The following is a 13043-nucleotide window of genomic DNA, read 5'->3' on the forward strand; positions in this document are numbered from 1 at the left end:
GACTTTGGGATTTGAATGTGAAATCGTGACTGAGCTCCATACTGCATTAACATTGCTCAGCTTCTCCCAAAATCCTATCCTCCAGTTTCTTAACATTACTGGCTGCAATGGCAGTCATTTAGAGAAATGTTAAAACAAAATTTAAATAGAAAAATTGAAATATTGTTTAATGTGGTATATATTTCGTTTTCAGCTATGAAACGACAAGTACAGCTCTTTCATTTACAACATACTTACTTGCTAAATATCCAGAAATCCAAGAAAAGGCTTTTGAAGAAATCGATAATCTCATAAAAAGCGTAAGTAAATGTATTCTTCAAAGTGGCATTGTACGAAACACAATTATAATACTAAACATATTAGTTTTGCATATGATTAAATAAATATATACTTATGTGCAGTTTATCTGCGACGCAGATAATAATTACTTTAACGTACTTTTTATTTTTTTGTTGATTAATTTGTTGATCCGTAATTTATTTGCATTGTAGTCATTCGTCAATATAAAAGAGCAATTAAACCAACTTTCGTTAAATATGAAATTAAATTATTTATACCACTTACTGGTTACATTTTACGTAATTCTTACACGATCTTTGACTCGAATGCCTTTAGAGCGATGTAGCTGAGACAAACAATGCGTAGACAGTACAAGATTCTCATTTTTGAAACGTAGTTTGCAATATGCAAGTATTAGTAGTAAATATAGGGTAGGCCAAATAAGACCTGCCAATGTTAAATACAAATAATTTTTTTTGATATAATTATTTTTTCTTTTTGTAGGTTATAATTGAATTCTTGCAAATTTATTATGGAACCATACAGTACAAAACAACGCGTTAAAATTATCGATTTTTTCTATTCTTGTCAACGATTAATTGTTAGGACGCAGCGTAAATATCAGTAATATTTAAATTTAAGTGTGTTTGGTGCGGTGTTATGGCCAATAGAGTTATCGGGACATATTTTTTTCGAGAATGAGGATGGAACGCCGGAAATGATTTCCGGAGCTACCTACAGAACAACGATTGAAAACTTTTTGCTGCCAATGGCGGAGTAGAACCTTTTTTTTTTTTTTTTTATATATATATGGATATTTAAAAGATAGTGTATGTTAACAAACCAAAGACTATTAGACAGCTGAAGTAGAATATTCGAGACAAAATACTGAGCCTTCAACCAGAAACATTACGTGGTGTAATGGAAAACGCGTTAAAAAGAGCCAATCTCTGTATCGAGAAAAATGGTGGACATTTGTCTGATGTCATATTTCATACATAATTTCTATAAAATATATTTAATGTATAAAAATTAATCAAAATAAATGATTATTACAAGAGTTATCCGTGTTTAACATTAGTAGGTCTTATTTGGCCCACCCTATATACATCTGAGTATTATTAGTAAATTAGTAATAGAGAAGTTACGTTAAGCATATCTATTTGTTTTAATAATATGAAAAAGATAAACTTAAGACCATTTTTATCAACTATAGATACAAAACGAAAACATCATAAATAGAATTTTCGTATTAATACAATAATTGTATTTTGGTTTTCTAACATCCGTGTATGCCATTTCTTTGCTAAGGGTCATGATTTGGAGTACGCTACAGTAAACAAGCTGCCATATTTAGACAAAGTACTTAATGAATCCATGAGGATTTATCCGCCAGTATATTTGTAAGTATACTTATTTGCTTTATTTTTATTAGAGACAAATTTACTAATAGTTATATAACATATGATAACTTAATTTTTATAAATATTTAAATGCTTTAGTTACTGAAAAATTAATAAATATATGTCTGACGTGTCTTAACTCTGTCTTCAATTCATTATATGTTTGTTTTACGTATATATTATTTATCGTTGACAATTTTAATACAGTTAGTGTATTCTCAAAGCATTAGTGCAATTAAAATAATTTTGAATCTGATAAAAAAAATATACGTAGCAAAGAAGCATTTTTGACTGAAGCAAATTGATTTAGTCGAAATTTAGGTAGATGAAATATCTGTGCGCTTACCCGAAAACAATTTATAAATTTTCCAGATTAATACATGTTTTTCATGCATATATATAAATAGGTATTGGCTTTAGTTTCATTTTAATGCTTGTAAACTAATTTTAATTTGCTACTATGTGGTTATATTTATTCTTATGTAATAATGAAAGAATTTCCTTGGCTGTTTGTGCTGGCTTTCAATTTTGTTGCAGCAAACTTTTCTAGTTCTTCCTACTTATACAGTGGGTAAAAAAAGTATTGGCAATTGCCTTAATTTGTTCATTTTGACAAACAAATAAAATGTTATGCAATTTTAGCTGTCGTAATTAAATACAAGACATCTTAGATCTATAAAAATAGTAAAAATTTTATTTTAATTTGCAGTTTCTATGATTTTTTCTTTCGAAAACGAAAATTTGCATGTCAAAAAAGTATTGGCAAAGTTTTAAGTGCTATTCAAATTTTGTTAAATTCAAGTCACGTGTTTCGATTGATAAGAAACTCTACCGGTATAAAGTCTGCAAAACTATTCCAAAAGTGTCTATGCATTATTTTGCGATTGCTGCAGTAAAATGACTTCGAAATCGAAGGAGTTGGACGTTAGTGTTAAAAACACGATTATTAGGCTCAGAAATGAAGGTTTAACTTATCGTGCTATAAGAGTGCAGTTGAATATAAGTTTATTTACTGTCAGAAGTGTTGTAAAAAAGTTCAAGGAAACAGGATCAACTGAAAATAAGACTAGAAGTGGACGACCTCGAATATTTTCTACAAGAGAAGAACGTGTCATTATTAATAAGATTAAGAAAAACCCGAAAATAAGTGCACCCCAGATAGCTAGAGATGTTGCTTTCACTTCGCAAAAGACTTTCAGCGTACAGACTGTACGGAATGTTTTACACGAGAGAAGTTATTATGGAAGGGCAGCCAGAAAGAAACCATTCATCTCGGAAATAAATAGGAGAAAGAGGTTAGATTTCGCAAAATCCCACGTTGATTTATCTGAAGAGTTTTGGAACACGGTTATTTTTTCCGACGAATCAAAGTTTAACATTTTCGGCAGTGATGGACGACGATATGTGTGGAGGAGGCCAAATACTGAATTGGAAAAAGCAACATTTAACTGCTACTGTAAAACATAGTGGAGGCAGCGTCTTAGTTTGGGGCTGTATGGTAATGGAGTTGGCAACCTGTATTTTATTGATGGTATTATGACAGCATGTACATACATTGACATTTTGCGCCATAATTTAAAAATCAGTGCCCAAAATCTTGGCTTGGGAACATCATTCGTTTTTCAACAAGACAATGACTCCAAGCATACAGCAAATCTCACCCGTGAGTGGTTACTCTACAATGCTCCTCGCCAGTTAAAAACCCCACCTCAATCGCCTGACATCAATCCAATTGAAACTTTATGGCACCTGCTGGATCTAGAAATAAGGAAACATAAAATTTCAAGTAAAGACGACCTGAAACGTTTACTCTTGCAAGAGTGGCACAAAATTTCCAACAGCACAACAAAGACCTTAGTTTCCTCTATGAGAAATAGATTACAAGCTGTTATAGATGTAAAAGGTTTGCATACAAAGTACTAAACACATACTGATTTTGTTTTTGCTCATAATTTTGTCAATTTCACAATTTTGCCAATACTTTTTTATCATGTAAATTTTGGATTTTCTCGTAGATTTTGATTAAAAAAATATTCAAATGAAAATTTTGTTATATTTGTTTGTCTTTTCTCCTTCTGTAATCGCTATGTTAAAATAAAATTTGTAAACATACTTTGTTAGCAAATATGATCATTTATAGGCAATTGCCAATACTTTTTTTATCCACTGTATCATTTAAATTTTTTATGATGAAGACCATATATGACCGTCTCTTTTTGACCAATAATTTTTTTAACTATGTATAATTGTCACCCTTTTCTGAAAATAATTTGGCTTATGCCAGTGGCAAGGTCTCAAGGACTAGAGGGACTAAGTCTGCTAACATTTTGTGCCCTGTTGTTCTATTTTTGATGATGATGAGAGTATTTGCGTAGTGTAAAACGTGGTTGCCTGTCAAAGGAGCAGACGTGATGTAAGAGAAACATAACTTTTAATAGGTGCTTTCCTTGAGCTTTATATAACAGAAGAATAGGATATGTCAACTTATGACATGTGAGAAAGAACATAATATGAATAACAGGTGATTCACTTGATTACTATAAACTGCTACGTTATATCTGTAGAATCAATCTACTTGGCAATTCATTTAGGTCGGCAGGCGTTTATCTGCAAAAATTCCTTGCACTGTTTCATATAGATGCTGTCCTGGACACCCTGCTAGTTTAGTAACTATTCCTGTTGTAGTCTTCGAACAGCTATTTTCAATGTCATGATTAAATGCATCACATCGGCGAAATACACTGGAGAGGATCACGGCCATTTGCTGATGTCATAACCGGAATGACAGACACCCAGTATAGGCACATCGTGAGGAAACACAGCCTTTCTTGGCTTCTGGCGCGGAATTATATATAGTATTTTAACCCTCTTCATTAGTGCCCAGATGAACACATTTTCAGGTTGACAAACATTGCTGCGCGACGCATAATCTTGATGGTTGCAGTTTTCTGCAAGTACTGTTTTCTCCTCATGGCGGCCAACAAATAACCTCAGGATAAAGGCGAATGGTACAGGCATGGCTCAGATTATTCTACGGATGAATCCGAAAGTACTGATATTCTTTTAGATTATCTAAATCGAGCACTAAGAGAAAATTTCATCTAAAAGACTTTGTAAAATTCCCCGTTGCGATATGAGTAGTAGTTCCAAGAGAGGACAGAAACTTAAAACTTCATCTCAAAGTAGCTCCGCTATCTCTCAGAATGATTTCCTCGTCTCTTTGATTCCAGAAAAACTCAAAATGCTTATGACACTCATCAACCCGCATAGAGAACAATTAAGACTAGAAAAAAGAAAACAAAAATAGCACAGCTAATGAAAATGAAAAACCGCAAAAATTCAACAAGACAAAAACTCTGAAACTCCTAATAAAACATGTAAACAGCCAACTAAGACAGAAAGAATGGAAATTGAGCAGACTAATAAACTTGAATCCATAAATTCAGAAATTAACGTAAATGAAATAGACGACCAAGATATTAAAGATCCCACTAATTGTAATTGCTCAGGACGATATCGAATGGCTTACAAATGACCAACTTTTAAGCAAAATTTGCACGAATGATTATGAAGCGTGAGACGTAAATATATATTCTTATTAACCCAGACAATAGAAGATTAAAGCAAGATAGTTCAATATATAGAACAAACAAACTAAACTTCAACACTTACCAACTCGAAAATGAGAAAACTACAAAAAAAGTTCTAAAAACATTTCGAAGTCAGTTCCAGAAGAGGCCATATTCAAAAACTTATCTGAAACTTCCCATTCCGTAAAGTAATTTACCAGGAAAACTCAAGATACAATAATTAAACTCCCAGTTTGTTTCATCGAACTAGAAAACGCGAAAGAAGGAAAGGTCATATTTCAAGTGAACAAATCTTTAATGTTAACACTAGACCATACGAACGAAAAAATCAAACGCCTGACACGGTGCTTTAAATGCGTGTGGTTCGGGCACACCCAACATAGCTGTTTTCACGAATAAAGATGCTGTAAGTGCAGTAAAAACCGCAGAAGCTCCGAATATCGAAGAAAATCAGACGAAAAACTTGTTTCTGTTTCCTGTACATAAAATCATGTCAGCTCATATCGAGGCTGTCCGAATATCAAAAACGCTTAGCAGAAATTCAGAAAAAAAGAAATCAAGAAATATCCAGCTCCCAAAATAACCCAGGAAAATTTCCCAGCATTCATGAAAATTACTGCTGCAGAAACTCCCAGTTCTAAAACATCCAGCTATAGTGACATCTTCAAAACAAATCTTAACGATAAACAAGAAATATTATCCATTCTCGATATCTTTCGAAACCGGACGTTATTAATTTCTTTCAACAAATCAGGTACATTGTCACGAAAACCAAGGAACACAAATTACAATAGAAAAGATTTCATTAGAACTTTAACCAGTTCAGATTTTAATGTGCTTCTCCGAAATAGAAGATTACGTTAGGCTAAGTCATCATAGTCGAGAGGATTAAATCATCAAGCTACAGTTCATGACTTTGTAGGTTGGGATCTGCCCGACTTACTTTTCTCATCTAACATATGCCATTTTTTGCCTCGCAAAAAACTGGATTTTCTTTTTCTCTACTTCTCAAGCTCCAAGGGAGTACGAAACTGGCATTGCCAAAGGCTCATACAAGCCATAACCCTCTAATAAAGTCATGATCTGAAGTCTGTGAGAGTACAGATGCACGAGAGAATGCAAATTTCCCTACATGCATTAACGCTTTCAAGACTATTTTTACCTAACATTCAAAAGTATTAAAAGGAACATTATTTTACCTGTTCTTAAGCTGGACGCGATTCGAACGTAATCAGACGCGTAGCTACGGTTTTCAGCTTCCGGGGATAACTAAAGATTTTGGGCACCTTTCTGTGCTCCAAGAATCGAAAACATTTCATTCTAAAATTTGTAGCACCAATTTGGCGCCCCTGTATGCTGCGCCGAGACAGATGTCCCCCTTCCTCCACTCTAGCTACGCCACTGAGTGTAGACGTGTTTTCGCACGAAAGGGAGGAGCTTGAATTACCTTCAGTCTTTGCCAAGCAGGACTAGCTCGCTTTCACCTGTTCTCACAGCAGTCGTACCGTTATTACTTTGCTGTCATTTTTGATGGTAGTAAGTGGTTAACAATGGAAATGATTGACCATATGTTGCATGTTAAAATAAATTATCTTTATTACGTACTTATTGACCTACAATTGAAATTTTGATTTATACTTCATATTTTTCAGTTTTATTATTGATTACAAAACATTTTTTATCATGATAAATGGAGTTATTAAATCAAAGAGACCAAGCGGGTTTTAGCATAGGAAATCCAAACAAGCGAAGACTGAAGCACTGAAGGCACTTTCTGTATCCATGCTTCAATATGTTAAAAACTCAGATGATAATCAGAGTTCATCAAATGACGCTGTTCTTCATTTTCCGACTGTCATAACTAATTTTTCCAGTTCTAGCATACACGTAACAAAAAAAAACTCGATATGATTACATTTGAAAAAGAGGAGTATCTTAAAAGTAATGTAAGTCAGGGTGATACTGCGCATGAAATTGTTGTTAAAGAGAAAGATTTTCAAATTTTACGCAAAGTTTCTTTCTGACAGATACCTGTTCCAGATCATTTTCGAGTTTATAATCATACAGATGCAAAAGTTGATTTACTATAACTTTCAAAAGTCTGATTTTATAAAGTAATGTCAAATGGAGAAAAATTCTTCGATCATGGATGGTTTATCCACTCGATAGTAAAAATTTATACGATTTTTGTTGCCGACTATTTGCTATAATTGCAGTATGTACGATATCCATATTTGTAACTGGATTTCAAAAGTGATGGAAACGTAGTCTTAGAGTAAATAATTACAAGATATCCAAGGAACTTTTACCTTGCCTTGAGAAGTGGAAAACACTAGAAGCGAGACTGAGGCTATACAAAAATACTGACGATGAAATATTGTTATTATGGAACTTGAGAAGAAAATGTGGAGAGACATCTTATGTTGATTACCTTCTATTACATTGTTTCTAGCCAAGTATAATTTAACATTCCGTGACCAGGGAGAAGATCAAGCTTCGTTTAATAAGGAAAATTGTCTTGAAATAGTAGAACTACTCTTAAAATATCATCAGGTGTTTAAAAACACCTAATGAGATGAAAAGTAGCACGTGCATGTTTAAGTATAAAGTCTCGTATCTTGAACTGAAAGTTTTGTCAGTTCTCGTAGCAAATCATGTGAAGGAAAAACTTATCAAAGATATGAAATCTGCACCATTCTTTGGGATAATCTTTAACAATACAGCAGACATATCCCATGTTGATGAAATGTTTGAAGTGATTAGATGTATAAAAATTAAGAACAGAAAAGTGAAAGAAGTATTTTAGGATTTTTTTCAATTGCTAGGAAAAAGAAGGCTATTGATCTTAGTTCCGGAATAATTAAGAAACTGAAAATTCATGGATTTGACAGAACGGCGCACCCTTCTCAGAGCTTAATGCTGCTATCATGGCTGAAATACTGAAATACATGGGATATAAAAGCTATTCTTAAGGTAAAAAATAAAAAAGCTGTTTTTAGTGGACATGTGGATCATTCGTTTAATTTGTGCGATCAGCATTTTTAGCAGATGTGTAAAAATTTTTAGAATACTTGAATCAATGTTTTTTTTTCCTTGCTTCCACCCATCGAAGGGATATATTAATTTATTAATTACAAATACCGAACTGTCATTGAAAAGACTATCAACAACACGTTTAAGTGCTCATGACGCTGCAATTCAGCCAGCAAAAGAAAATTTTTATAAGTTTATGGCGGCTATTGAAATTCTTTACAGTGCAAATGAAAATTTAAGCGCAAGTGAGATCAGACCAAGGTCTTTTGTCAGCTATCTGCGATTTCACTTTTTTGTGCTGCTATATTTTTGGTGTAGTATACTCCAAGAATAAATATAAAACAGGAATACTTGCAAACCAAAGGCTTAATACTTTATAAAGTGATTACAAAACTAGCAGCATTAAGACTTTGTCTTTACACAGCACAATAACCTAGTGGAAAATACAATTAAACAGGCAGTAATCAAATCAAAAGAATATGAAAATGTAATAGCGAGAAGAGCAAGGTTTAAGAAAAGGAAGAAAGGAGGACAGACAATGGGCGCTAGACTCTCTGCAAGAATAAAAGAGCTATGTCTGAATGCATTCATCGTTTCCATTCGGAATTCCAGACGAGAACACAAGCCATCAGTGACATAGCAGGTATGTTTGAGGCTGTTTAATTGAATTGTCTCATATATGCCAGTAAAGAAAAATTAAAGGTGTTTGTTCCAAAATTAACCCCTTTTTATAATGAATAATTGGAGATGGAGCTTACAGAAATAATAAGACTGAGAAGGCATCTTAAAGCAATAAAGACTGATCTGGAAGACGCTAGAAATTGGTGATTATTAGACTTAATGGCTGAATGGGTCTTTCTTGAATTTTTTCCAGTCCTCTCACTATGTCTAAAATTATTTTTAACAGTCTGTGTATCCGTGGCTTTATGTAAGAGGGGATTTTCAAAGCTGAAACTTATTATTTACGTTCCGCCATGGGAAAGTAAAAATGAATTGGCGTAAAGCATTGAGGTCGATAATGTGATTAAAAGTTTCACATTTACGAAAGGTAAAAAAGAGATACTCATCGTCATACTATATAGAGAGGTTCTAAATTTTTTCAACGTGTTTAAAATATTAATCTATTTTTTCCTAATTATTTATTGGGTTGAAACACAAGTAATGTTCGTTTATGTTTTGTTTAAAATTACGCGGTAAAAATAAAATGCATTGGTATAATGTTTTGTGTTATTCGAAAGAGAATCTTTCCCTCTACAAGATGACGTATTTGACTTTTTTTTTTTGTCTGCGCTAATTTTTGTTATTTTTCAAATCATTAAAATGGAGTGTCAAGTCGACAGAAATAAGTATTTTCGCAACCTTCTTCTTTTTGTGTTTAATTGAAGCGCCAATGCTGCAAAAGTTGCCTGGGAGATTTGTGAAGAGCATGGAGAAGGTCCAATGCTTGAACGAATTGCAAGAAATTGGTTTGCCAAATTCGAAACTGTAAAGTTCGACTTCGAAGACGCTGCTCGTTCGGAAAGACCAAATGAGTTTGATGAAGAGCGTTTGAATCAACTTCTGACGAAGACCCGCGTCAAACCATTCGAGAACTAGCCGAACGAATAGGTTGTAGCCAATGACTATAGTTCGACATCTTGGGTCTATGGAGAAAATCCAAAAACTCGGATATTATTGACTAATTTATTCTTTTTTGTTTTGTTAAAGTAAAAATTTTTTTAATAAAAAAAGGTCATTACTTATGTTTCAACCCAATATATTAATAATTATACACACTCATCCACATACGACAACACTCGTCCACATAAGGTTCAGCTGGTCGGCGATTACCTGAAAAGATGAGAATACTCTTCGCATGGATTAGCCAGCCAAATCTCCTGACCTTAACCCTATACAGCATGTATGTGGCGCTCTTGGCTCGGCAATTTCATCTTTCCATTCCCCTCCGAGAACCATGCCGGGTTGAAAACTGCGTTGCTACAGGAGTGGGATCGACTGCTACAGGGACTCATCAACTGCGTCCTGTCGTGACCTTCGGTCCTGTCCAGTATGCCGCCACGCTGTGCGACCTGTATGGCTGAATGAGAGGTATGCAAACGCAATATTATATTCATTTTCAGTTCCATATAACAAAATGGATTTTGAACATCCCTGCACTATGAGCTTTACTGATAATCATGCGTACATAAAATTAATTTTGAACGGTATATGTCTTTCTCTGTTATAAATGTATGTTCATACTAAATTTCATTAAAATCTGTCCATTATTTTTTCAGAAATTCGACATAATGCGCAAATTCTCTTAATTTTGCCTACGAGGGTTACTGGTATGGTTGGATTTTGCGGACCTTAAATAAAATAAAACTTTTGCGAATAATTTTCATCTATATAATCGATTACCCATTGAAATTATTTTAAAATAAAAGATGCTGTATATTTTCCCTGCAAATATTGATCATATCATAAAACTTAAGATTCCTTGGCAAATAAAAAATCGTTAAGTAGATCGTGATGTTTCGTCCTGCGATCACGTCATACTATATAGAGGTTAATTTAATTGTTCTTATTACGTATCTTTTTTTATTATTATTATTTACTCACTAAAAATTTACAGGTTTACAAATCGTTACGCAGTGGAAGATGTGCAATATAATGAACTACGTATTCCTAAAGGTATGCTAATTCAGGCTCCAGTTTATTTGATACATCATGATTCAGAATTTTGGCCTGATCCTGAAGTTTTTGATCCTGAAAGGTAAGTCCAGAAATTCGAAGACTACTTGTTAAATCGAAGATTATTTTTTAAAAAACAACCAACATGCTTCAATTTTCAATATTTTATCAAAGCATCATTGGAAAAATTATTTTTATCATCGTACATGTTCTCAGTTACAACTTCAAATTAACATAACTTATATGCAAATCTGTTTTACATTAAAGATCCTGAAAAATAAATTATCTTTTATAAAATAGTTTAAGTTTTCTTGAAATGCTGAACATGTTTTGCACGCAGTTATCCAACGTGCTTTTTAAAGGCCTATCGCGTTTATTTGGAATAATCCTTTAGAGAAACTCTTGTCAAGGATTTACTTATCTTTAGATAAAAAGATATGCATAATATATAATAATGGAAATAGTTTTTTTCTAATGCATGGTTTTCATCCATTTGGCTGATTACTTAATTGACTGCGGCAAAACTCGCGAAGGAGATTTTTTTGAGAAAGGATGTCTTCATGAAGGATTTTCTAAAGGACACTGGCTTGTATTCACCTTTCAAATGGGAGAAAAGCACAAACTCCTGTACAGCTAGTCCGTTTACGATAAACCAAACCTTGGACGAAATGCCACTGCTCAGCAGTTTTATCCACTCCGTTACTGGTGGACAACTTTCTTTCATATGGAAAAAATTCCCAGAATTTCAACTAGTCATAGATCACAATGAGATTTTCATCCAAAACATAATAGGTACTAGAATAACGTTACAGCTGAAACAGATTTTCTTGTCCATGTCAATCCTGTAGCAGTTAGTACTGATTAATTGGCATCATGTGAAAATGGAATGATGACATCCAAATACTATTAAATTTTTAAACAGTATTCGCAAGCAAAAAGAATATTGAATACTGTTTGAATTAAGAAGTACTAATCTGTTATTCAGATAAGCCCAGATATGCAAAGATTTATTTGTTCGGGACTTAAAAAGGCATATGCTGAAAATAATCTTTATTATTTTTTCACTCGTGTTTATGTTTCTAAATTGCATTAAATTAATGTTGTAGGTTTTCTGTAACGGAAATAATACATTAACTGAACCTTATTTTGTTTGATATCTCATCCCATATTTACAGTTATTGTAAAAGTTCCTCTTTTAAAATTTATTTAATGTTTTGGATATTCTGTTTCAGACAGAGTTGGAAACACTGGATTTACACTAGCCACATCACGGTGCAGACCAAATTTAACACTGTTGAGGAATAGTAAAAAACAAAGTTGAAAAAATAAAATAAGCTACTTCTAAACACAATTACATACAGTATCAGAGATAAATCTTAGATCTATAAGAACGTGGTAGAAAAAAATTCAAAGAATCAATTTACTGAGCGAAGCTGAGTTAGAACTCCACTAATTTCGAATCTTTAAATTTAATTGTCGAGACGCAGATGCAGTGAAAAATATAATTATTGATGAATGATGCAGAACAGAAGCTGGACGATGCAAAAATGACCTTTAGTGAACGGAGAATGAAAATTATAAAATGCCGTCACATGAGTTTAATTCGTTGACCTGAATCTCGACAATGTCATGCGCTAACACTTACGTGGAAAGAAGTAAAATAAAATTGAAGACACCTAGAATGAAAAAGGAAATATTCCTATATTTAAAGATTGCGCAGGATAGATAATAATGTAAACAGACAATTATGTATGTAGATCCAACGAGTTGAACAGACAGCGCTGCTTAAGATCTAAAAAAGTAATTTTCTAGAATAATTTCATAGTTAAAGATTTTAACAAAATTTGCTGAATGATTTGTTTCTGAATTACTGTAGGAATTTTCGTTTAGCTTATTGAAGTAGTCCTTAACGTAATCAATTTTTAAGTCATTGTACAGATTTCTGTTTCTGACAAACCAAAGGCTGAGATGAAAAAATTTATTTTACTACAATAAATAAATAAAATTAAAAAAAAAAAAATGTAGCTTGTTAACTTCTTTTTCCTCTCCCATAGTGTTTTCGGTC

At 33.1% G+C, this 13043-nt stretch overlaps 1 protein-coding gene across 3 annotated transcripts in view; it reads left to right on the top strand.

The window, feature by feature from the left end:
• Positions 1-13043, top strand: part of LOC118197729 (cytochrome P450 3A8-like) — a 63597-nt gene that overhangs the window by 44134 nt on the left and 6420 nt on the right. For 2 of the 3 annotated variants that reach the window (XM_035369267.2, XM_085809649.1), the window contains 3 exons: positions 194-299; positions 1591-1682; positions 10920-11060. In XM_035369267.2, coding sequence (XP_035225158.2) covers positions 194-299; positions 1591-1682; positions 10920-11060 — 339 coding nt within the window. The remainder of the gene's footprint in view (positions 1-193; positions 300-1590; positions 1683-10919; positions 11061-13043) is intronic. The other variant, XM_085809648.1, reaches the window with a different exon arrangement.

This window comes from Stegodyphus dumicola, chromosome X2 (assembly GCF_044657685.1).
Source record: "Stegodyphus dumicola isolate Sdum_Otavi_A_Nest chromosome X2, ASM4465768v1".
NCBI classification, from domain to species: Eukaryota; Metazoa; Arthropoda; class Arachnida; order Araneae; family Eresidae; genus Stegodyphus; species Stegodyphus dumicola.